This window comes from Lingula anatina, chromosome 2 (assembly GCF_051362555.1).
Source record: "Lingula anatina isolate TDL-2025a chromosome 2, LinAna3.0, whole genome shotgun sequence".
NCBI classification, from domain to species: domain Eukaryota; kingdom Metazoa; phylum Brachiopoda; class Lingulata; order Lingulida; family Lingulidae; genus Lingula; species Lingula anatina.
The window spans coordinates 39,210,480-39,237,138 of NC_141768.1; the positions used below are offsets into that span (position 1 = coordinate 39,210,480).

Here is a 26,659-nt window from a genome sequence, read left to right on the forward strand (position 1 = left end):
TCTGTGCCTTAAATCAACAATTGCAAAGACAAGAGCTTTTATACGTTAACTTATCAGGAATTAAGTTACAAGTGAAGAGTTTACGGAGTTTTGAATAAACCTCAAAATGGTGGTTACGTCTGCACTCCGTCTGAGTCGGGCGGTCTTATCATTGAACACTTCGGGAGTTACGGCGGGTTTTCTCAGCAGAGAGGTTTGTGCAGATTTTCAATACAATTAAAATACACATTAACGACGTTCTCTATTTGAAATGTTATCAGGCAAGAGAAGGCATTTCATCGTAATCAAAAATGTTTGCTGCTCTCGGGTTCAAGAACTTGCACATCGTCCTACTCATAGCCAACATGGACTGGGAGGTAGTGTGGTTAGTATGGTTGGGCGAGCCGCTTAGAGCTAAGGTTACTTGTACACTCTGGATTAAATTACAAATAATACGTTACTTTCATAATCTGTAATACTTTGCAAATATTGTCACCAACCTGGTCCTCTGATATGCACTTTTTGTATGGTTGCAAATATTACATAACACCATAGAAGTAGAGAAAGTCACATTGCAGGAGCATTATTCTGCATTGTATGATTGTAGAGTACTAAAAGTCTGCCATTTAAGTATCTATGGAGGCTAAGCTGACAACTGAAAATAAAGCTGACTGCTGAATTGGAATACAAATTTAAGTCTATCATTTAAATTATTTGGGGTATAAAGGGGGTTTTGTTTCCATAATATGAAAAAGAGTTTAAATTAAGCTATATAGCAGTTATCATTGATATGACCTTTATCAGAACAGGACTATTCAGACACTATTATTATTATTTAATACCTACATGCATCAAATATTACATGGATGTTAACTATATAATCCTTCTATATGAACAGTATTATCAGCATGAATATTTTGCACAAATGCTAAGACTGCATAGCAATCATTTTGATATGCAAATCATTTTGGTTACGTCTGTTGAAGCAAATAGTTGTGTATTGTTTTAACACAATGTAGATTACTTCACAGTTTTAATATTAATATCCAAGTTAAAGTGTTAGGAAATAGTGTTTATATATATTGATATTCATAAGCTGCATATACAGCATACTTGGAATAGATATATAGAAAGGAAGCATTAGGTATGGTAAAGTGGAACGTCCCGCCTGCCCAGCTGGGTGCCACAGGTGATGTCTTCCATTTGATCGATGATTTAAGCACTGCTGATACTAGCTTTTCCTTATTATAACCCCAGGCTGACATAATCTGCAGATTGTCTCATACCTTAACATTTTATATTTAGAAAGAAGAAGTTAAATAACACAGTGCAGTGATTTTGGAAAAGGTTGAAGAAAAGATACTGAATAATAACATAGTTATCAGGCCTCCTAAACATTTATGACTCATACCCAGGAAACACTGACATCCAAAAACTGTGGTAAAACCAGAAATAGTCCCTTTGCTATATTTTGTAATTTTGAAAGTATAGATAGTATAACTGTATTTAGTATTTGTGATGCAGGCCCGTAGGTGGGGTAGGTAAGGTAATAACTGGTCCAAGGATCAAATATGGTGGACTGTACATGAAAGGAAGACCATTTGATCCTGTAATGGTCTCTCCGCCTCTCACACGCCTCTCCACGTGTCCAGTTGAATGGAGCTGAGATTTAATCAGTGTGCCTCTGAATGTCTCCTTAAAAAAAGAGGATTTGGCAGTGAATTCCATTTATTAAAACCATTTGTCAAAAATACTTTATATAGGTGTTAGACATTGTGAGCTATTTCTTCTGGAATGTGTCTGGCTATATGCTCAGTCTTCATGAATCTGTTTGTCCATAGCTTTGATTATTCTCACAGATTATCTCCTTTTTTCATTGAAAACTTACAGGTATTTGTTTCACCAAGTCAAAAGTCAATTTCAGAGTAAATTTTTGCCTGTGTAGCATATGGTCCAAATATTCTAACAAGAAAAAATTAAAAATTACATAGATGTTATTACCCTCTACCAAAGTTTTTATCATCTGTATGCAATCAGTGTTATGTGCCAGATTATGTGTGTACTCCATTGTCTTAAATTTGCACAATGAAAAGGTAACTACACTTATATTTGGTGCTGTTTTAGCTATGAGAGCACTGTTATATATTCTATATCAGTGGGGAGGGCACCAGGTGTTTTGTTTTGAATGCAGTCCACTTGAAATGTTTCCATTTTGCCAGATCAATAACTCTGCTGATTTTGTTATATTAACATCATATTTGTCATGCCTCGTCTCCTATAGATGTAAATTGATCTATCATTCAAAATTAAGTAGATATCACTCATTATTATATACTTGTACTTCTGTTTCTTATTCATTCTGTTTTCAACAGATGAGCTAATTTATTATTCCTCCTATTTGATAAATTTTTCAAACAGTCTACACAGTAATGTACTTCATGGTTTCTCATAGATGAATCATGATGAAATAAAATTATTGATTTAAATTTACCTAAGTATTTTATTTAAACTAATATATGTATATAAGTATATGTAGACAAACCACCAGTGTTTTTAAAGATCCTGATGATTAAGAAAAGTAGATTAAGTTGATATGATGTCATGTATTTGTATGTGTACAAATGGATCTTGTCAAAAACTTGATTATAAAATGAAGTAAGGGAATGTTGTCTGTAAAGGCTTACTTAAGTAGATGGTTCAGATTTATTATCTAAGTAACTTTCAGAATTGTGCTGAAATTGATCTAATAATTCACCAAAACATGAGATTTTATACTTACGAAAAAATATGTTTCATTTATCAGGTTTACCTGTCTAAAAATCTTTGGTTAATTTCACATAAAACTGTTTAGCCAAGTTGTGTAGGGTAATGCACATCCAGTGTTCAGAAATTGTGTTTATCCTCTCTCTGACAGTGTGGCTGAAGTCTTCATCCATGTTTTTAATGGTGGATACCAATGTAAACAGGTGTAAAGCATCAAATTTGGCTAAGTTAACACAATAAACAAAATATTTATAGAGTATGGCAAGCTGGTAAGATTCCTTTAGTGTGTTACATGTGGCCTTTTGGTACCTGTATATGCCACTGCTTTAATCTGAATCATGCAATTCATTAATTTGTGTATAATGGGCCTGAGACAATATCGGTTAACTTGGCAAACCAATTAATTGAAAACAATACAAAATTTAAAAAATAAATATTATAAATAAATCCAATAAATTAATTAAAAAAATCCAGACATTTTGCTTAAAATTTACTTTTACCCATTTTTTGTGCTAGATGTTAGTAAACACAGGAAACTACCTGTCTGACTGGACATGACCGCGTGAAAAGCCAGAGGACCGAGAAGAGTTTTGATAATGCAGGTCCTCTGCACGGCAATACATATAAATGAATCATATATAAACATTGACTAACAGACCTGATCAGAATTAGATTTCTTGTAGTGCAGGTCCTCCAGACCTTAAGTACTTCCAAAGTTTTCCCCATGTCTGTCTTTGCCTACTAAGCATTAACTTGTTGCATTTTAAAGTGTATATATATAATAGTGTCCTATACCTCTTCTTTTTGGTCTTCAGTTTTTGCTGACAGCCCAAATTTTTAGCCTGTTGTGAGGCAGGCTGAATGTATTATAGGTCACTTATTTATAATAAGTACATTCTTCACTAATATTTAATTTGGTCTTATTAAACTAAGCATAAAATTTGTGATTTTTTAAAAAGAAATTATAATTTTACACAAGGTAGGTTTAAGTTTCAGGTATTGAGCTTTCCATGATACTATAAATGTACAGTGTATTATCAAGTTTATTTTCAAGCCCACTGAAGATATTTTTGTATGTATATTTATATAGCAGTGTGATCCTAGAAAAAGAAATTCACATCTATTTTTCTGTATTCCAGGTTTCCTTTTATGGCCTGGCTTCATGTATTTTGTCCCAGAATAATTTTTCAACCAGAACAGCCTTATATAAAAATGGTAAGTTTTTTTCTTTGAACAAAATAAGATATTTTTAAAATGAAATGGGATAGATCTTTTATAATAAATGTTTCAAATATAAAGCATTTTTATGTTGAGCAGTATACTTCAGTGGATAACTTAGTAAGTGGACCTGTCCTTTGGATGTGAAAAGGGCTAAGACTCATTTATTGTTGATCATGTTGATACTTTTCCAGGAGAAGAAAATATATAGTGGCATAGCACAGGCTAGAGTTGACCTACAGATAAAAGTGCTAGCAACTTACTAGCATGTTTTTTATTTCATTTTAAATTGTGAGCATCTTTATGCTTTTTTTTTTCAATGCTCTTCCAATTTGTTGTGCATTTTCTGGATGAAAACCGTATTCAGGCTTCCCTGACTACCAAATTGCTTTTCTGCTGTTTTCACACAAATTTATATTCACCTCTGTTTTTGCACATCTTACAAATTTCCACACAACCCAAATATTCCATAAAACTGTGCTGTTATAATTTGTTTGATCACACACATATAGGTTTCCAGTCTCTTCTACTGGTGACCCTCGGTATGTTTTCATTCAGAAGTAGTGCTTCACTTGAACGAATTATTGCCTACAGTATCTTTTTCTGTATGTATAACTACAAACTGTCATTTCCATTTGCTAGATTGAAGGGCAAATTTTTTAATCCAATATCCAAATGTATGCAACAAGGAAGTAGATTTTAATTGCTTGTTATTATAACCATTAATAAATGGATCATGTTCATAAATTGCTACATTGTGAAAATGAGATATAGAAACCTTGATACGGGTACTAGGTATGAAAATTTGAAGTGCAGTGCAGAAAGATGTAGATGTAGATATGTGTGGAATGGAAACACAAAAAATAGCATTAATGTAGTGCGGGATATTGGTGGGTTATGGAGATAATTATTCTAAGATGTTCAGAACACGGGTAATGCTCATTATCACATACAGTAGGCAGGCCTGATATTTATGTAGATAAAAATGTAATTGTAAAACAATATTAATATATATAGTGGCATAGACTTATTCTATGGTACTTTTACTTTTCCTTTTAGCCAAACAACTGAAAAATGTAAGCAATTAATTGAAAGCAACCTTGTATTCTTTTTATCTTCCTTAATTTTTACAGTAAGTATGTGATTTGGTGAATATTTTGTGTTTTGTCAAACCACTGAGGATTTTCTTTTATGCTGTCCAGGGGTGTTCATACCCATTTTTCACAGTAATCCTTGAGTTATCAATAGAGTGTTTATAAATATTTCATGCTTAATTACCTAGGCTAAGAGCAGTGCTCCATTCAGGATCAGAATTTATTGATCATTGATCAGCTCAATATTGCAGTCTACTGTATTTAGTGCACTCTCCAATAATATAGTAGATTCCCGATATGTATTAGTCTTTGTTGTGGGTAATAAGATATCTTGGTCTACTTTACTTGATTATTAGTTCCCCAAGAGACCGATTAATAGAAGAAAATAGATACTTTGTATCATGTCATTGATGTGTGATGTTTGGCTTTTCATAATGGATGTATTGATGAGCGTAGAATATTTCTTTGGTAATTTACGGCTGGAGAGACATCAATAATATCTGTGTTAAGAATAGTAAGATGTAAATTTCATGTTATATTTAATGTGGCCTTATGGGTCAAGAATTCAAACACTATATTAGAAACTGGTATAAACACCTGCATCACTTTGCCTGGCTAGCATATGCTAGGCTCTGTAATCTTTAATAGTCCACCTTTGGCTTAGCCATCAGGTGGAACTTGTATACTATTATGTGCCAGTAGGTTATTTAGATGTCTGTTATATAGGCATATAAATCAAATAACCTTCACAGGCTGTGCCAAAAGCATTTTAGCCTTCTAGCCTTTCGGGATATAGAGGGCTAGTGTTATATAAACTTTATTTTTTTTAGTTGCCTGGCACCTGTTTTGATGGGGCAATTGCTCGCGGGGCTTGTGCCTAACAGCCAAGAGTGCCTTTACTTTACACAATGTTATTATTTTGGTCTGGTTTATTTATATGTAATACTTTCCATATAAAAAAGAACGCATTGCTTAAGTTAACTATTATAATATGGAGATGGAGTCAGCCAGTGTTTTTTCAGATAGTGTAAAACAGATTATCCCAAATGCTATTTTTCATTTGCCCACTAATGGTGTGTAAGCCTGCTTGTACTGCCTAATGGAAATTATGATGATGGCACTTAAACACTGACATTTGAAAAAGAACACCCATTTGAACATTTGAACAATAAGTCAGAGATCGAATATGTTGTTTTGAAAGTGTTCTTTTCTACATACATGTTCATAATAACAATTCTCCCTCATGGCAATTAAAGATGTTTAAACTTTTTATTCTAAGTTTGATTTTGATTTTTGGGAAGATGACATTGACTTTATCATTTACTTTTATCTTTTGTGTGTGTGTGTGTGTGTGTGTGTGTGTGTGTGTGTACTGATTAACCCCACCAATCGAGACATTCTGAAAAAAATTACTTTTACAGCAAGTTGATTTTCAAAATCACAGCAATGATGTGTATGTTTTCCAGATGTCAATGTAGTGTATGAGCATGGTTTACCTGTGATATCAGTTCCAATGCCATCCAGACAAGAGTTGTGCCGCTTCCCTCTGAAGCCAGTGAGCAGTACAGTAGGAGACTTCATTGATGCTGTACAGGAGGAGGATGGGGGGATTGACAGGGCAGCACTGTATACCTCAGGTAATTTTGAATTAAAGATTTAAATTTTTTTCCATTTGAAGTAGTCTTCATGGCAATTTAAGAAGGACAAAGCAAAGCTGGAAATCATGGCACACTCTTGGAAGTATGAAATTAAAACTGTAGATGTTGCACTAACACTCATCAAAAAATATTATTTTGAAATAAAATCTGTCTAGGAATAAACATATGAAATGATCTTGCTTTTTATTGGAGACTGCCACATGTCATGTAAAAGTCAGTTTAGCCTCATGTAAATCATGTTTTGTAGATAGGAGTTGCACAAACTAAAATATAAAAAACAAATTGGAATGTTTTATGAAAATATGGTTATATGGATTCAGAAACTCTGGAAGTTATGGGTTTCTAAATGAAATGATTGCCCATAGATTGATTTCAGCATTTATCATAAATTCACTTAAGCAGATCGAGAGGGAGTTTTGATTTTCGTTTTGTGAAAGCTTTCTGGCACCAGTCTACTTGGCTATTATTCAGGTCATATTTCCCTGCTTTAACTTGCTCAAAGCTGTCAACTTGCGCTGTATCTCTCAGGTTTATAGCCCAAGATTTAGCCATGTTTTATTTCATGTCAAATCCCTCATTCAGAAGCTATCAATTTATGGTATACACTATCGATTGGGTTACTCATGAGATCAGTTCCAGGAGCGAATTTACATTTGCCTAAATTAACAGCACAGAATCATGCTGGTTTTGAGTTTATTCTTTTTGCTTGCTTGATGTTCCTTTCATAATGAGATGGAAATTTCATTGTATAGTTTCTTCAATGGAAACAGTATTTAGCTACTGTAGGAATAACTAGCTATAGTTATATGCTAGATAAAAAGGTTTTCTTGCATTGTCATAAGTGTCAGGTTAACACATAGCCGAAAATGTAGTCAGAAATAGTACTTTTGAAAGGGTTTCTTTATGTGAGAAAGAAAAATTCAATTTATGTTATTTTTGTACATGTGCAATGAAAGTAATTTTATATATGTGACAGTCAACCTCAACCATTTCCTGAAAATAATGAGTATATTTACGGCAGCCTCCAAATAATCAATAAAAGGCTATTTAACTGTTTTAGCATATTTCGCCCTCTGCAAAAGTTGTCTTCTATCTTTTTACAAATAAGCAATATCCATCACATGATCTATTAGTTCTGGACTGTTTGCTTGTTTATACCTCACATCAAGAGCAAGAAAATAGGCATTGGCACTTCACCTAAACAGTCCTAATTGTAATTTTAATTTTTAACCAATATCAATGAAAATTCATTTAAACAAGCAAGGATATAGGTAATCAAAATTGTTTACAAGGGAGAGAAGATGGTATGGAAACGAAATTACTGTAAAATAGTTAAAACATGGGTAAACTATATATTTCCTTCCAATCAATATGTCACAATTCTGTTATTTGTCATCATTCAGTACTACATATGCTTTTCATTGATGTATTTATTGGCAGCTGATAAATGGTTCCCCAGAGGACATTACCCTGATGAGACATTTTCCCTGTCATTTCAGATGGAACAAGGATAGCCAGGGCAACCACTATTGATGTCTTGATGAGGTCACCCTTTAAGTTAATGATAAATGATTTGACCTATGAAGTAGAACCACCAGAATTAAGTAAGTGCTACTTCAATAATTAAAAATACCACATTCCATTTTTCTCTGATAGTATTTTAAGAAAACTTGCATAGTGAAAAATATTTTTTTTAAATAGAATAGACATTACTTAACACTTAATGTTTTTATTATACAAATAACTGACTTTGTTTGACCAAAACTTAAGACAGAAAAATAGTTTATATCTTTTGTTTGCAGTATTTGAAAGAGATCAGTAATATAAAATCTTTTTTATATAACAGGTGATATTCCAAGTGAAGATCTTACTAAACTAGCCGATGCCAAACACCTTATAGCACAACTTTACTCTACTCTGAACATACAAGACTACCAAGTACAAAAAGAAAAAGAACTACTGCAGAAATTGGAAGATTTGAAAACAGAGATACAGCCTCTAGAAAATGTAAAGTTTGGTTTTGCCTTTATTTTCAATATCAGTAGAAATGTGTTTCAAGCATACTGGCATCACTAACTTTGAAATGTAGCCTGATAAAGTGGGTTGAACAATATTTCTCTCTAAAAGTGCATTAGAGCTCTGTGGATGTAGAAATTGCCAGAATTTCTTTTCCTAACAATTTGTGTCATGCAATCTAAACATTTACATTTTTTTTTTTGTTTTTTTTTATCCACCACATCTTTTTCTATCAATACAGTACACCAAATTGTTTTAATTCATGCAATTTCAGATGAAGCTTGAAATAATGGCCAGAGCTGAGAGTCAGACTAACCGGATGAGCTGGGGTTTGCTGATGTATATGGGGCTTCAGTTTGGGTTTCTGGCCAGGCTGACTTGGTGGGAGTATTCCTGGGACATCATTGAACCTGTCACATATTTTGTCACCTATGGCACAGCTATAGTCTTCTATGCATATTATGTTGCTACAAAACAGGTAAGGGTGTGATTTATCTTCTAGACAAAGCCTGTGGAATTTATTACAGGTGTGTCTAATTTTAGTTTCCACATTTCTGCTTAGCAGTTTATGTTTTCACCTCCATTTGTCTGCTATTCCATTTTTCACAAGCTTAACTCAGTATGTTTTGGATGTGTTTTAAAGAAATTATCAGGATATGTCACAAATGGACTAACTTGAGAGTGATAGATTTTGGTGATGATGTATTAATAAATAAATTATGTAACTGCCCATTTGAATTGACTTAAAAATTTTAAATCACAACAACCAACCTAGCACAAGTATCAGAAATACAGCATATCTGTCTATTTCTTCAGGAATATAATGTAGGAGAAATGTACAATAGGCAGAGGTTGCTTTCATTTCACAAGGATGCAGGGAAGAAACAGTTTGATGTGGAAAAGTATAACAAACTACGTAAAGCCATTTTACAGGCAGAATTGGACATTGAAAGGTTACGAGATCCTCTCCAGTTACAGTTACCTATTCCAACATTGGAAGCTAAAAGGGAAGAGTGAAGCTCGATGTCCTCAGCCTTACCTCTAGTTCTAGGTCAGCTTCTGTTTTTAGATGCAGGGTTGAACCATAAAGCACCACGTTTTTTTATTCTAAAGGTTTGTATAAAATTTTGCAAATTAAAACATTGGCACTTATAAAAGAAACTGGCTGTATATGTTACACATAATAAAAGGATAATTTGTACCTGTTAAATGTTTCATCTGTTTTGGAAAGAATTGTCATTTTTATTGAGGTATTTTCATTTTCCTGTATATAAATTCAGACAATATTAAATTTAACCCATATTCAGCTGAATGAGGGATGGAATAAAGGGAATACAAAATTTTGAAGTTATTATCCACAAATTATTTAATGCCAACTCCTTTCATAAACATTGAGCAAAGGACATATTTTCAGCTTTGAATGTGAAATTGCACAAATTTACCTTTAATACTAAAGGGCAAGTTTGTTCAATACTATTCATCAGTGTAATATTAGTGCTGGAACAAAGGCGTTATCATTAGAAATATGTTTTAGTAACCCCATGATAGATATTTCCCCATACCCTCTATTTAATTTCAAATAAAGAATATTCTTAAAAATGCTTATGACTTAAGTGTGACGGCTTAGAGCTTTTAGCTAGATATAAATCAAAGAAGTTGTTCAAGATATGATACACTGTGATGAGAAATATTGACATTTACTTATCATAACGTGTAGCTTACATATTTGTATAGTAAGTCAGTGTATCTATTTTTCCTAATGACTGAATTCATGCTGATTGTAATTGGTTTTCTCATTAATTGTATTACTATACTCAAGGCAGTTTTTGTAATTGGTTTAATTTGAACAATAACTCATTGCAGTTAATGTTTTGGTTGATACATGTTCCTATTACTGTGACAATTACAACAGTATGTTATTCTGTTTTAGGTTAGTTCAGAAACACATTTCTAATCTGTACATTGAGGATGAAGCAGTGCTTAAAATGTGATTAATATATATCTTGGCAGTGCCTTGAATGGGGTATAGGCTTCTGGCACTATGACATCTCTATATTTGATATATTTTTTCTGGGTGAACTGCTTGAGGAATAAAGTTGTATTTGGGTAGTAAGTGATACTTCACAGTAGTTGTGTTTTGCTACAGTGGTGATGAGTAAATTTGTTGCAATTTTTTTCATAATTCTTTCCCCTAAATTTTAACTATAGCCCTTAAAATGCTCTTGCTGTAACTGTAAGTGGACATATGTCATATATCACCAGAATTTTGTGGTATAAAGCCATTTTCACACACAAATTCTCCAGTTACAAGTGCAATGCATACATGTTTTTGTAATTTACTTCAGACCTTTTTAGATGTGTTACATTAGTGTAAATTAAACATTTCCTATGCCAACATACTCCTTTTCCCCCAAGTGTTAAAGAGTTATGTTGCAGACATATTTCCAAGTTATTATCTTTATCAAGTGTGGAACTTTTTTTGAAATGTCGACATCAGCTGCTTTAAGCCTACCTCAAAATGCTTTACTTGTGACGCAATATTATTTGAAATTGTTCTCCCATTTTGTTATTTTAGATAGAAGATAGAGATTTAAACAATGAAATTAGTTTATATTTGCTTTTATGAATTTCTTTGAACAAGAAAATGTTTGAAAGTGATGTCTGCTAAACTCTTGTAATGAGGTTCAAGGTTCAGTAGTTACATATCTTGGAAAGGGGGGGGGGGGGTAGTTTCTTCTGTGTGTCAAAATTGTAAATATAGTTGCCAGTACACCACCTTTCCCTCTTCTCAGGTAAGTGGTGACATAAAACTAGTTTCTTATGCATGAATCTTCCAGTCTTTTCAATTACATTGCAGATCTGAAGAATATTTTTAAAAAATAAGTTGTTTAAGCCCAAGTTGAAACTCATACAACAGAATACTGGATTTACTTGTAACTAAATAAGTTGTGTAATTACAGGTTGTTAGGAGTTATTTTGTTTAGAATTATCTAAGGAGTTAAAGCCATAAACTCAGTTTCAAACCATTTCTTAATATTTCTAAAAAATTGGAATTCTAAAAACTCTGAAATTAACCAATGATTTTGGAGAATTGAACAAAAAAGTACATCACAGAAACCTGTGCTGAGTATCACTTTGAGATATATATATATATATATATATATATATATATATATATACTGTGAAATAAGTGCCAGTAAAGACGATGGTGCCTCCAAACTAAGACCAGTGTTTTACAAAAGTATTTTAGTGCACTATAATTAAAGTGTTCTAAGAGTAATTGGAATTTATTACCTCTAATGATGGTGGGTTTTATAATAACAGCATATTTGGTTCTTGTGCATGTTAGGGAATTACACTTGTAAATTTTTTACACTCCAGTTTTCGTATGTATTTCTTGAATGCATTGTTGTAATTTTTACATATAATGTTAGAATTATTGTTTGTACTTTATAAAGAATTGATTAATAAAACAGTAATCCTTTTTCTATAACTTACACTTGCAATTTGATTACCAACCCAAATTGGCTTTATGCTGTAACACAAAAAAATATTAAATTTGACAAAACATTTTGAATAAGATTTGTACATTTGCTATTTTGTTGAATAAACAACACTTTACCATAGTCTCACATAATATTCAGATATCCACTGTAATTTTCAGACTTAATTGCAATTAATTTCATGAAGAAAACTAAAGTATACCATAAAATATTGAAAAGAAAATACTGATAAAACTTGGAACATTTTCCTATGCAAAAATTCATAGCTAAACCTGTAAAGAAAACTTGAAATCGATACTGGTATCATTGCATTGCTTATATCCCACATAGTACCAAGTAAGAAAAAAGAATGTGAAAAAAAACTTCTCGAAACCACAGAAGAGGTTCTTACTATGTTGGTCAAAATTTTGTCAAAAATGACATCACTATTCTAAGTTATAATTGTACTGATATACAGTTTAATTTATTTAAGTTTAGCTTTCATGAGACAAAACAAAAAATAGCCTTATAGGGTTTTGGATTTTTTATCCATGAATTTTCTATTTGAATAAAAACATAGACTAAAACCGCATTCCCACAGATTTTAGATTGATCTATCCCCATTGGGAGTCTCGCTAGATTACTGTCAGCTTAGCCGGCTTTAATGTCTGTCCCGGCTACTAAAAGCTGTAAGGGGGTAATTAATTTCTGTGCGCACTCGGCTGACAGCAATTTAGCATGAACCCCCAGGGAGTTAGGTCGATCCAGATGGATCGATCTAAATCTGTGGGAATGCAGTCTAAGATTACCCTAGATATCTGGAAATGGGACAGGCATGGTGATAGTAGAGGGGTTTCTCCAGTGTTCTCTGCAAACTAATACTGGGTTAAATCCCCAAATGTTTATAAGTTTAATTTTGAGAGCATTGAAATACAATGTGAATAAACTGACAGAAAACCTCAAACCACTTTGATTTTCTAAAACAAATAACCTTACAGGTTACACATATATTTGTAGCACCAAATCATCTGATTTCAAAAGTACTATTATAGATTGTGCATTTATACTATACATGTGAAATAAGGCACTGTGATTTGACAATTCACCAGTATATAATTGTAAAATGTTCTTCAGCTTGAAATATTTCGATGCACCATATATTAGTACATGAAGACCTCTTAGAACAATTCTTTCTTAAAAAAACAATATAATATATAGTATCACATATATTAATATTGTGTCATTTATTTCAAGTCCGACAAAAACAGTGAGCATAAAGGGCCAGACTCAACAGAGATCCAAACCTTACAAACAATAAAAAACCTTAATCAGGGCTCCGACATAAAATACCGTGAGGTAAGAAATCGGCCTAATTCCCACCTCAGCCCTTTAGTGTTGTCTTATTAAGTATACATTACTAAGTGACAGCAATCAAGACAGTTAATTGTTCTGATCTTAATTGAGAAAAATACAAACAAACATTTTACACTGGACTAAATAAAAAATTCAACATATATACGTACACATAAGAATAGGTCACCAATAGCTGGTGTTTAGTAAATACAGATGTTGATCTCCCAACCACAAGGAATTATAGGGTAGTCTGGTTGTTATCATGGCAAAAACATAAAAATTAATAGATGGACAACACAGGACGATTCAATACTTTACTGACCTCCTTTTGATTGAAACTTTAAGGTTAAATGGAAGGAATAGTTGCAAATACAATCAAAATTATCAAAAGAAGATATTTCTCCTACAAAACATAACATAAGTCCCATCCCTTACCAAATGGAGGAAAGATTGATCTTGGGCCCATAGATTTACTATAAAATATTTCAAAGTGCACTATACTTTAAAAAATGTCCTATATTCACTCATGAGTATTTAATTTTCTTTGTAAAATGTTTTTTACCACAGTACATGTAGCACATAAGAGACTATTTCAAATGCAGTTTCTGTTTATATTTTTTCTTAGCGAATGCCTCTCTTAAGAACTTCGGCCAAGAAAATGGCCATTCATAATCATTTGGAATGACACCATCAACCTTTGACTCAAAGAAAAAGAAAAGTGGGAACCAAGCCTTGGCCCTCTTTCTGTCATGACGCATTACGTTGGCATTGTTGGCAAGAGTATGGTAATAAAGGAACAGCCTTGAAGCAATATAAAAGGCAAAGAACACATCAATAGAGTAGTGTTCATGAGCAGCTAAAATAAAGAAAAGTCCAAACAGATTGAGTACCCAAGTGAATGTGTGAAGATACACAAAGTTCCTTGGAGTATCTGAAAAAGAGCAAAGAAAGGCCTTCAGTGTCACATATTCCTGCAATTCACACATTTATGACGAAAAAATTATAATAACAATAAGAATAGCATTGAATACTCTATATAGATTACCATTTTATATTGTGTTATTACCCTTCTCAACATACGATGACCGAGATAACAGCAAATATATGTATATCACCATTAAGATGACTTCAATTCTTAAGCATACAAATTATTTTATACCACTTACATTCAGTAATGAAGAAATTAAACAGCGTCAGCCACACAGTGTGTCCACTAAACATATAATCTCCACAGGTGCGAACTCCTTGCAGTGACATGCCCATGCCTCTCCAAATCTCAAATGCCCTTTCAAATCTAGCAGACCATGTGCGGTAGGGCTGATGAAATTAAAAGCAAATCATAAAACAAGATAAATACAATATTTCCAATATAGTGTGGGTAAGTTATATATATTCAAAATTTGTTTCAATTTAAACTTGTCAACTTTGATTTTTTTTTTTTTTTTGAATCTCAAGTGTTATGTGTTGTTCAAACACAATCAAACTGCTGTCATGTTAGCACATAAGGTTTATGTGCAAGCCTCATATACATGGATAAGAAATAGTTGTAATTTAATTTTTAATAATTCAAGTTCAATAAAATTCCACAGACAAGAAGTATATTGAATACTGTTAACAAAAATTACATTTAAGAATAAATAAAAGACAAATTCTGAGATTTTTTTTTTCAGACTTGTTAAAACTTTTTCCCGAAGTACTTGCAGGTGTTTCAAAATTGTTAGAAAACAAAATAATGCAAATGCAGACTTCAAATGAAGCCTTCAGTTTGAGAATAAAGTCAATTTCATGAATCTCGTGAAAATATGCGAGACAGGAAAAATCTATTTGAAAGCAGATGATGCATACATATACTTTGACCATGTTATCAAACCTACATTGCACCTAACAAAGAAATGTGTGAGAGTACAATAATTTGTTTTCATATAATGAAATGATGCCAATGGATAAAATAAAAAATGGAGACAGGTTGTAAGAGTATATAACTTAGTTTATTAAGAATGAATACACACACAAAGAGAAGTTCGTGCAAAAAAAATGAATGATCTGAACAGAACAGAACATTTCACAAAACAAAAAGGAGAATAAAAAAAATTAATAACATGCAAGTATAAAATGATTTGTCAGCTTACCCTGAACTATCTTTTCTGTTCCTATATTTGCCTTTTTTTAATCACAATTCCTGGTCACAAATACTGTCGTGATTTTTGTTCTTAAACACATGCCAGAAAAATATCACCCCTTTCCTCATCCTTGAGATAACTGGCATGCTTATCTCAGACATGAGCCTAGGTTTAAAAAAAACCTCGGAACATTTATCATGGGAGATCCTGACGAATCTTAGGAACCATCAGAATTAAAAAAAGAACATGGAATTCCGCTTTTCCACAAAAAAAGCTTGTGTCTGTCATCTAGGATGGTATTAATACCTTTTTCTCCATTCCAACAAAATAAAATAAATTTGTCAAAAGGATAATTTTTGTTATTAATATCAATCAACTCCTACCTGAGCCTGACATTCCAGGTGTATTCCTGGTACTGAAAGTGAGGTGATCAACATTGTAACACACCTGAGCAAGAAGATGGTCCCAGCCAAAGAAAACATCCTTCTCAGAATGATAAACCTGCAAGCAAAAGTTCACACATTACTGCTTTCATGTTACAATTGGCAGGAATTAAGACTTCAGACAATACTTGCTGTGAATTTATCTTTAATACAAAAGTCTAAAATCATGTTGGTTTGATGAATAATAGAAAACCATAAGCTATTTAAAGCATAATGCTCTCATTTGACATACCATCTTGCTGTATCCACATTACAAATTATTTTCAAATAATGGCTTATCTTTACTTCTGATAGCTCAAATTAAAATATATACAAAATCATTTTGTTCTGTTGTAATATTAAAGTTTTAAGATATCACATCACACCAAATCTAGTCTGACAATCTCTTTTCTAAGCCAACATCAGGATAAAGTTTACATTAATTATTATTTTTATAATTCACTATTCTATTCAAATGTTACAATTTCATGTAAGTAATTTTGTGAAATTCAATGAACGTTTACCTGTACTTGTGGAAGAAGAGAGTGATGACCCAAATTGTTCCCAGGATCAGCCCACATAGTTCGCAAGCTTCAAAAGCCCAAGGCATAAATGGAACGTTATCCAAGATCAGATCTGGAAGGGGCGGATATTTGTGCTTGTCAGGCACACGATCATGAACAATAACCATGACAAAAGATGTGACCAGGAACACAGTGAAAACATAGAAAAAGGCAAGAAGTGTCTTGAAAAGTTCTGGGTCTAATAATGTACTTATTGGTCCAAAGTTTTCAACAGACACATCAGATTCCACTGATGAAGCACTTAGAGATCGGTTGACCCTTTTTGGTACACTTTCACTTGATTTACACCAGTATTCATAAGAGTCAGAACTCTGTTTCAAATTTTCTAACTCTATATCTTCAGATGTGACATGGTATTTATTCTTCTTCCTCAGCTCTTGGATACAGTGACCAAGTCTTTTAATGTGTCCCAAAATCTGCATCTGCAATGGCCATTCTTTGAGATCGGTTTCTGTCAGTCTTAGGAGGGCTGGGCCATCTATATCATGCTTGTTACATAAAAGGTCTATGTACTCTGCAAAGCCATTGTCTTTCAGCCACTGTCCAACTTCTTTTGTTGTCCACAGGTCTGGTCTTGTCATGGTTACTGTAAAGAGTTGAAAAAATAATAAAATGAATACAACACATAGATATATAAATCATTAAGTCTGCCTATCCTCTGGAGTAAGAGAGCAGTGTGCCATTCCTTGTAAAATGATTAAGTGGCAATACTGGGTACAATACACAAAAGAATTAAAATAAATTTCACGGGAAATATCAGAGAAAGTGGCAAAATACAAAAACCCAATTCCAATCACGGGTAATGTTTTGGTGCTCTTTTACTCTTCTATTTAGCATTAATTCTAAGCACTTGCAACAAACGCTAAAACAAAACTGCCCGTCTTGTTCACTAAAGCGGGCTGGTTCTAAAGTTCACTTTTCTCTATAGTTGTTTGTAATCGTATCATGATGCACGATTGCGTTAGTAGAGATTCAGACATGCCGGTTCCAGCTATTACTGACGCTCGTAAATGTCTTTTTGTGATAATAAAGTGCATACAAGTAGCCAGCAGCCCATTATTACCATAAAAACAATATATTTCAAAAACTAACCTTCGCTAATTCTTAATTAGATTCCTTTTTTCAAGGCCACACTGGTTAAGAGAGCAAACATGTGTCATTTCAATCTTAGCCAGCACATGTCAGAAAATCAAGGAAGGAGGCAGCCATTGTGAATACGGAATGATGGTAAAATATTTCGAAGGGGAAAAAAATTAACAAAATAAATTTGATTTACTAAATTTTTTATTTCAAGATTATACTTTGATATTTTTAAATAATAAGTATGTTATAAGTTATTCTTTAATAGTTTTGAACTAAGGACTCCGTGGAAAACAGCTAGCCAACCTGTACATAGAGGTCACTTGCGAAGGTCTTCTTGACAGAGGAAACGTGAGTACTCCGAATTCTATGGATTAATGTATTGTTTGCATAAATGCAAAAACATCTGTGTTTCTTATGCATGTTTACTTTAATGTATCTTTACGTTTGTAATGTTACATGTTGTCATTTCCTCAGTGTTGCGATTTTCAATGAGAGGGCAGCCCTTGCAATTCTTATAAAAATGGCGTCTGCACGATTAGTCAATAGCAAACCTCCACTGCCATGATGCAAATAACGCCAACGTTGCATGCGTTGTTACTATAAGTTTCACTTCATACCATGCTGTCATTTAGAGATAGTCTAAAACGCTGATCAACAACACGTATATAGATTTGACACCTAGCCGAACAAATCGGGAGGACGTGATCTTCTGTCACACCTCTCTCTATATATGAGTTATTGTATTGATAAAATTTTATCTTGTAGATTTCATCATGTCTGTTCCACCGTGCTTTGCTGACCTTGGCAAAGATGCTAGGGACGTGTTCAGCAAGAAGTACAGTAAGTATAAGTTTAGCAATCAGTATTTTTTTTTACGAAATTTTCATTTAATTTCGATTTCTGCTACTGCCCCAAAATGTTCTTTTAACATCTTTGCAGTGAGTATGTGAGTATTCAGGCAATTGTATTGAAAGACAGTAATTCCTATGGTTAATTTATCTGAATATCAAGATATTAACACTTTTGTTGTAACATTTCTAGTTTTATTTTTGTGCATTGTATTGTTACCTAAGTTTTCAGCATCATAAAATGCCCCCATTTGCATGTTTCAGATTTTGGGTTTTTCAAGATAGAAACAAGTACAAAGACCAAATCTAATGTGGAATTCAAGGTAGAAGGAAGCTCAAACCATGACACAGGGAATGTCTTTGGTACTTTTGAAACAAAGTACAAATGGGCTGACCCTGGTATGTGTTGATATTACATAAGTTGTTTTACAAAATAGAGTAAAATAAAATCAGTGCATTGCAACAGTTGTGAAATACAATCATTTCATTAAAAAAAATTACAGCTCTTAAAAACATAATTCCAGGTATCACTGTGAAGGAAAAGTGGAACACTGACAATATGTTGTCAACTGATATTACCATTGAAGACCAGTTACTGGAAGGTCTGAAGTTGACTTTAGATGGCTCTTTTGCTCCAGTCTCTGGGTATGTGTTATTTTATAGATGTGATTGATTATATGTGAGTAATTGCTAAAGTATTTGTATAGAATTCAACATTAGTGAGGGAATGCAATATGAAAATGATTGCAATGCAGTATATAACCTAATTTACTGTATGTATGATTTGTAGTAAGAAGAGTGCCAAGATCAAGGCTGCATACAAAAGGGATTACATAAATCTCAACTGTGATGTGGACTTGGGTTTTGCTGGACCAACTGTACATGGTGCAGCTGTGCTTGGGTAAGTTGCCTGTTCTCTTTTCAATCTTGAGCAACAGGGAATCTTATTTATTTCTGAAAATCAATCTACACCTTAGCAAACCTAATATAATTGTTTGCATGGGAATGAAAATGAAAAATAAATCTGAGGTAGAAAGGAAATGTATAAGTTATGTAGAAAATAAGAGAATTTTTTGAAATTTAAATTTAGTTGTTAAATGGATGACTTTTTTTTGGGGGGGGGGGGGTTCAGGGTTTTTTTTTTAACTATCTGCCAGTGGACAATCTTGTGTTGTGAATGCGAAAATGGTTCAGGTCTTAATTTTAAGACTTCATTTCAATTTGCTTGTTTGAGTAGTGGCAAGATTGAGGTTTTAAACTAAAAACGGCTCTTGTAACTGTCCCTAAGAATATTGAAAGTGGTTTCAATTTTTTCTTTTTTTCTGGCAGGTATTCTGGTTGGCTTGCTGGTGCCCAGATTTCATTTGACACTGCCAACAGTAAGCTTGTGAAAAATACTTTTGCTGCAGGATACAAGAAAGACGATTTCCAGATACATACCACTGTGTAAGTATATATGTGAGCAGATGATAATCCTGAATTGACATCCACATACACACCCAATGCAGCCAGTGGGATGGACAGGGAAATGGATTGTTGTAAACTTTAAATAGATGTTTTTAATGTCATGTTTTGTAATAATTGAACATATTCTGAGTTACGAAATATTTTCTGTACATGTAAACTTGAGGCATAGACATCTACATTAAATCTTGGATGTTGCAACTCTTATAGGACTGATGCCAGTGAGTTTGGAGGGTCTCTCTACCAGAAGATAAGTAAAGATTTGGAGACTGCTGTATCTTTGAACTGGTCTTCAGGCACCAATACCACAAGGTTAAATTTGGGTGCAGCATATACTCTTGATAATGGGGCTAAAGTCAGGGTAAGTTTTTTTTTTTTTTAAACTTTATATATGAATGAAGACGCCGTTTACTGCCATTAAAATGGTGCATGTTTTTCTGTTCAGTGCTTGTATACATCAAACCTTGCTGTCTTAGTAGTTCAAATTGTGCTGTAGATGGTTTTGAGCAGTCTAGGTCAAAGAATGAGTATACATGGTCACAAATAATGGCAAGTTATTAAAAGTACACAAGAAAAATGACAATGTATATCTGTTTCAATTTTCCACAGGCCAAAGTGAACAATTTGAGTCAAATTGGCATGGCATATTCTCAAGAACTGAGGGATGGTAAGTTGCGTTTAGCTATTTTCCTACGTGGAAGTTGGTTTCAATTGTGAGTCTGTGAACATTTCACCTTAGTCGATTGTTGAACTCGTTTGAGAGACAACAGTAATCATTTCAATAAGTTTGCGAGGAGAGGATTCTTAATGTAACAAGTAGCTGGTCTGATGTCATTGCATGAAGTGTTTGTCATGCACCATAAGATTGTGATATTTCTTTTGGGTGTGAACTTGAACTTTATGATATTTATTTCAGGTGTGACCTTGAACTTGTCCTCCATGATTGATGCCAAGAATTTCAATTCTGGTGGACACAAAGTAGGCCTTGGCCTGGAATTTGAAGTGTAGTTCAACTTAGGCAAAGAAAGTAGTTATAGTGCCACAACTCGCCACCGGCAACATCAGAACTAACAAAAACAGTGCATGCCTTAAAAAGAGAAATGTGTGTACATATCTGAAAAGCATTAATTATAAATGGATGTATGATATAATTTGCTTGTTACTTACGATCATTACCACTTACATAGCTTCACGGAGAAGTTGAAAGGTTGGTGACTGGTTTAAATGAAAATGTGAACTAAAAACGCTATCAGAAATCACAAAAAAACAAACCTATTATAAAAATTTACGATAAATCTGTATTTGTCCGTTTGTGTACTTAGATAGTGGTTGTAATGTAGCTAATTTTGCCAGATCTGTTGCGTTTTAATAATACTATTCCAACAGCACGGTCATAGACATTTCTTCTGAAGAAGCACAGCACTGCAATGCTTTTTATAAAACTTGAGGAAGGTTGGAGAAGAGTAGTCGGCCAATTTCCCGTTTGCATGAAAGGAGATGATGCTGTGACATATTGTGAATAAAACTGTAAACATGTTAAAACCAAATTTGTTTAATGTCTTTTAGGTTTTAACATACGTTGGAGATGGAAGGGTTGCTGAGATTTGTAGCAAAAACCCAAAGGATGTGATTTATAGTGGGTGCACGTTCATGACAATCTTTGCCACGGGGGAAAACGTTTGACGCCACCGTATGCCTTTGATTTATAGTTAAACTGCTGATGTGGATAACAGAAAAGAAAATTCTACGTAATAGATAAACCCCCGAGTCGGCGAGAGTTATGTGGCATGCACGAGTGCGTAGCACGAGTGGATGTCACATAACCCTCGCTGACGAGGGGTCCATCTTATTTAGACCACGGTCCATTAGCGGGTTCTAACGCATTCACGTGAGACGTGCGGTTATGCGAGTTACACCACGTCTGAGTCTTTTGTTCTTCACTTCCACCGTGGTCTAATTTCGTTTGACCATTAATGGTCGTCTGTGTACGCTTGCTACTAGCAGTGGAGCATTTAGAACGCGCTGGCCTGCCCTCGGTGTCAAACCTTCACTGTCTGTGCGGATACTTAATCATCATAACCACCGTATTGGTCTTGTTTAAAAAATGAATTGAGTTAAAATTGTATCTATAAAGATCAACTAAACATAATTTAGTATAAATGCCCGAGCTTTCAAGCACGTGACTGTCGGAATGTTCGTCGGGGTTGCGCCGCTTTCGGTGTACACTAAACTGGAATTCGTTCAGTACTTGTGCTATATTTTATGCGCACATTTGGTACGAAGAAAAGTATGTTACGAAGGTACTCTATTCACATTTTAGATAAATTGTGTGTAAAAGAGACAAAATGATAACATTATCAATATACTCGGCGTTCTTCCGTCCTGGGAGTTCAACCCCCTTGATCTCCGTGCGCCATTTATGCGTCCTATATATCATGGGTGCCATATCGTACTCCAGGTTGCTTCGAAACTTCGCAATGTTTGGTGAATGGAAAGAACAATTTAAAAAATGTTACCAGAGATTTTCAAATGAGTTCTAACATTAGTGTGTGTGATGTTTTGCATATATTTCTGCACTGCTGACATTGTAATTAAAATTAATACACCCTTATTGTTACTATCATTGTTTCACATAAAATTAATTTTGGGCGTTGTCTGCTAATATGTAGATCAGAATGTTTTTTTTTTTTTAAGTAATTGCACTTTCGGTGGTGTATTGCTTCTATTTTTAGATTTAGCATTTCGTTTGTCAAAACAATTGTTCTCTGAAATGTTCCTGGATCTTGTTTTCATACTAAGATCTACCAAGTTTCGTAAAGAGATAATGTGTTCTCGACCTTAATCAAACAAGGTAGCGCAACCGTTTTTCGTTGATGATTTCAGCTTACAAAAATCTATTTCAAGCCAAAGTATGAGGATCGATAACGATCAATCGGGGGTCATTTCACATATCAGTCACTGGAATGCACACCAAAAGCGGGACATCAATAGTTAAGCACCTGTGACATATTTTATTAACACATATGGTCAAGGAACCCAAGACATGCTACTCTGTCCGTGTGACTTTTTGACTTACCATATGAGCAAAAGACTATATGTCAAGACTCGCCTACCACTCGGGGTACTCCGTTGGGAATGACCCTGACACAAAGTTAGTATTCTTGGCGTTCGACTAGGACTTCTTACATTTAATTTTCTTTTTTTCCCTTTTTTCTTTAACATAACCACTTTGAATTTAGTGAAAAGGATATAGTCTTGAAAACCTCTCCAAAATAAATATTAACATTAAAAGAAGCCTGAATAAAAAAAGATGTTGCACAACTTATGGTTCTCTCGTGTTAACTCCATTTGAATAAAGTTACATTTTCTGCTAAGCTGTAGTTTACGCTTAATCTGTTGGTGCTGGAAAAAAAGCACTGCTGCACCAGCCGCGACTTTTGCACAGAGTTCTCCATGGAACGTCCAAGCCCATTGTCGCGCTGCGTAGATTCTGCCTTGGTGGTGGGCTCCAAACGGCTCTTTCGTCCGGTGAAACTTCCCCTATAACAAACAGAAATAAATACAAAAATCACAATTAAAAGTAAACACTATTCACGACAGCTTTAACTTCGAAACTCGTAGCTGTCTATCAATATTTTTCCTCGTAGCTACATGTATCTACTTCCTTGGTATCCATGTAGCTCTACAATCAATAAACGTCAATAAACAGTGTCACCAATTTGAGTTTCAGAATTTCACAGCCCTCCTTTCTCCCTCCTGTTTTTATTTAAATGAAAGACTACAGATTATTTGCGATTATTTCACGACACGTATTTTACGACGCAAGGCGAATTTTAAGTACCAATACGAATAGAGGTCGGGGTTGATATGTCATGTTTTAAAAATTTGAACTATTTAAAAATATCGTCATAGACACATATGAGGAGGATTAAAAAGCCTTTGCGAGAGATAGCAATATTTGCGTGGAAAACGCGTTTGGATATAGAAAGTTTAGTCAATGGAACTGGTTTTGCAAAGACTTTCAAAATTTGGTGCCCTTACCTTCAATATCGGGATAAATATTTATATTTACCTCTTAAAATTACATCATCTCTTACATGTGATTTTAGATATCAGAAGTTACTCATCATATATGAACGTAGTTGCAGGTGGCCAGCAATCTTTTATCTTGAGATTAGCCAGAAGGTCTCTTCAAAATAATTGTGTATCATCGTAAGAATGTGACACAGGGCACTTAACCTTTTTAAGAGTTTGACGGTATTTGCACTAAATTGAATGAATCATCAGCGCGTGATCGTTACGACAGATATATCCCTATTTTTAAAGATACTGGGTCATTTTATAGAACTTTGCAAAACCCTTACTAAGTATTTGTTTGATTCCAGTGTAGGTGTTTTAAAAGCTAAATCCTGATGGATATTTCGGCAGTATTTGTAAACTAGATTGTAAGACAACGCCGGTGTAACGAAACTGAGGGTCAGTGTAACAGAAAGTCCCCCATCCATATAGTTATAATGGTTAGGGTTAATCTGACCCAAGTGGGTCAAAATCTCAAAATCTAGGGAGAGGCTCACCTGTACAAATGAATGGGAAGCGGACTCTCGGTTATGGGGGACTCTCTGTCGCGTCACACCGGCATTAAAAACGGAAAATTCAAGCTCAATTGTCATCAAACAAACCTGCTAGTAAAACTTACTTTCAAATGAACTATAAAAGTTATTCCAAGGCACAATTAGGCGTTTCCAAGTTGTCGAAGAAGGATAAGTCTGCCGTCGATATGTTGGGAATCCATTTAGTGGTGGACCCCATGCCATATTTTCATATTCTCTGGCAAGTCCAGCCTCTGAAATTTTAAAAGTCATGTCGTAATCTTATTGTTAGTGTATTTCAGTCTAAAACAGGCTTATTAATTAATTAGCTCAACTGGATCTTTGCACTATAAATATAAACCAGGAAGGATGTTGGTTACTAATCTATACTCTTCATGATAAATACTGTCCCCTCTTTTTTATCTATTCATTTAATCATTCATTTATTTATTTATCATTATTGTTTTAATACAACATCTTTGAAATCTTTTACGTTTTGAGTAGATAAGCAGTTGTTGCACTTTTTTCTAGATTGTTAATAGTCATTGCGACCCCCATATAGGCCTATCCATTTCCAATAATGACTAAAATCTGAAATGAATATTTCGACCTGAACCCATCACACTGTAATTTTAGTAGAAGATGTTGAAAATTTTCAAAATGATTCAACAAAACAGGCCATTCTATATGCTATGTGCCACAGGTGAAAGCACGAACATGCCATTCGTGTCTTAAGTGATAGGTGACCATCCACTATTTGTGTCACCACAAAACAGACGTGCTGACCGCGTAACTTCAGTTAGCCAGCGAGCTATATACGTATTTGTTAAGTGCGAAGGTAAAGCTTTCTGAATATAGACGCGCGTCTTGGAAACTGTTCCGTGGTGTTAAAGGGTTATCTTGGAATACTGTCAATGCGTGCTTCTCTCCGTTAAGATCTATTACTTGTCATACATAAAGGTTTTTGGTAGAAATGTGACTTTTTATCAGTTGAAGTAGTTACTAAATGCAGAATTCTAAAAGAACGAGTGTATGAAGGTTTTAAAAGAAAATAATTTTTTCATTATATTATAAGCATTGTCATTAGCAAAAAAATTTGCTAGAATTATATAATTTTTTAACATATCATTTTCGGAGCTTGCGAATCTTAAACTCGAGCTGTCCCTGATAGAACAAGTAGTTGTGACTTCCAAAAGCACTTTCAGTTTTGACCAACCTTACGGTTGACCAACTATTCAAACATTTTGAACAGATTATAAGCTAAATAAGGACTCTCTATCGCTTTGTAAACTGTGATAACAGTAGAATATAATAATAATAATAATAATAATAGATACCAAAGATATAAATAGTTTATGTACCTGGCATGAGAGCGTCTCCCCTATCTCGTAGTACGTATGCGTTCAGAAGCTGCAAAATCAAGGCTAAGAAAAAACTGACGTATAAAGAGACTTGCATTATGTTCAACCGGTCCTCCTTCCTCTCGGCAAAAATGTCGTCGTGATGTCTTTTCTTTGTTCCAGTGGTTTTTAAAGACAGTGGTGTCCATTAATACTTAAACACACCCACCATATTCTGGTATTTCCCTATACACTGCACTTAGTTGTCAAAGATGCTGCAATATGTGATTGGTTGTGACGTTTCCCTCGTTTGGTTTGGATATGATGGTGCCCTCCAATGAAGATTGCGCTCTTAGGTTGAAAGCGTAAGATGTAACTGCTGCTTATTGATGAAAGGGTACTGGGTATGTCTAGCCTATATCTTTTCGTGTGTTTTCAGTTTGTTTTTTGCTTGTGTGTAGTGCAAACGCCAAGGTCGAGCGAAAAATGCTAGGATCAAGCACTTTTTCGGAGTTTTATTCCCCGTTGAAAAAGAAGTTTGCCTGAAAAGAAGATATCTAGAACCATGAATGTGTGAGAAAGTATGCCACCTACATTTTTATGCTTGTTGATTCGAATAATTGCCTTATCACCTTAAATTGTTGAT

General features: G+C 34.0%; 4 protein-coding genes across 4 annotated transcripts; 2 read left to right on the plus strand and 2 right to left on the minus strand.

Annotated features, from left to right (window-relative positions):
* The first annotated feature begins 23 nt into the window (after positions 1 to 23).
* LOC106163237 (calcium uniporter protein, mitochondrial) lies at positions 24 to 10,847 on the plus strand. The gene is made up of 7 exons (XM_013540764.3): positions 24 to 193; positions 3,882 to 3,957; positions 6,521 to 6,691; positions 8,212 to 8,316; positions 8,559 to 8,719; positions 9,003 to 9,206; positions 9,545 to 10,847. The coding sequence occupies exons 1-7, from the start codon at positions 107 to 109 to the stop codon at positions 9,743 to 9,745; spliced, it is 1,005 nt and encodes a 334-aa protein (XP_013396218.2). The 5' UTR covers positions 24 to 106; the 3' UTR covers positions 9,746 to 10,847.
* Positions 10,848 to 11,988: 1,141 nt separating this feature from the next.
* Positions 11,989 to 17,911, minus strand: LOC106167162 (sphingomyelin synthase-related protein 1). Its single transcript, XM_013545872.2, has 5 exons — positions 17,782 to 17,911; positions 16,630 to 17,275; positions 16,067 to 16,184; positions 14,730 to 14,880; positions 11,989 to 14,494 (listed from the first exon to the last, which is right to left on the minus strand). Exons 2-5 carry the CDS (start codon positions 17,268 to 17,270, stop codon positions 14,151 to 14,153), a joined length of 1,254 nt encoding a protein of 417 aa, XP_013401326.2. The 5' UTR covers positions 17,271 to 17,275; positions 17,782 to 17,911; the 3' UTR covers positions 11,989 to 14,150.
* A 109-nt stretch (positions 17,912 to 18,020) lies between these two features.
* On the plus strand, positions 18,021 to 21,631 carry LOC106167163 (non-selective voltage-gated ion channel VDAC2). The gene is made up of 9 exons (XM_013545873.2): positions 18,021 to 18,120; positions 18,538 to 18,612; positions 18,885 to 19,019; positions 19,145 to 19,265; positions 19,411 to 19,521; positions 19,950 to 20,066; positions 20,295 to 20,445; positions 20,694 to 20,751; positions 21,001 to 21,631. The coding sequence occupies exons 2-9, from the start codon at positions 18,546 to 18,548 to the stop codon at positions 21,090 to 21,092; spliced, it is 852 nt and encodes a 283-aa protein (XP_013401327.1). The 5' UTR covers positions 18,021 to 18,120; positions 18,538 to 18,545; the 3' UTR covers positions 21,093 to 21,631.
* Positions 21,632 to 23,075: 1,444 nt separating this feature from the next.
* Positions 23,076 to 26,371, minus strand: LOC106167167 (uncharacterized). Its single transcript, XM_013545876.2, has 3 exons — positions 26,035 to 26,371; positions 24,781 to 24,927; positions 23,076 to 23,624 (listed from the first exon to the last, which is right to left on the minus strand). The coding sequence occupies exons 1-3, from the start codon at positions 26,129 to 26,131 to the stop codon at positions 23,473 to 23,475; spliced, it is 396 nt and encodes a 131-aa protein (XP_013401330.2). The 5' UTR covers positions 26,132 to 26,371; the 3' UTR covers positions 23,076 to 23,472.
* Positions 26,372 to 26,659: the final 288 nt, after the last annotated feature.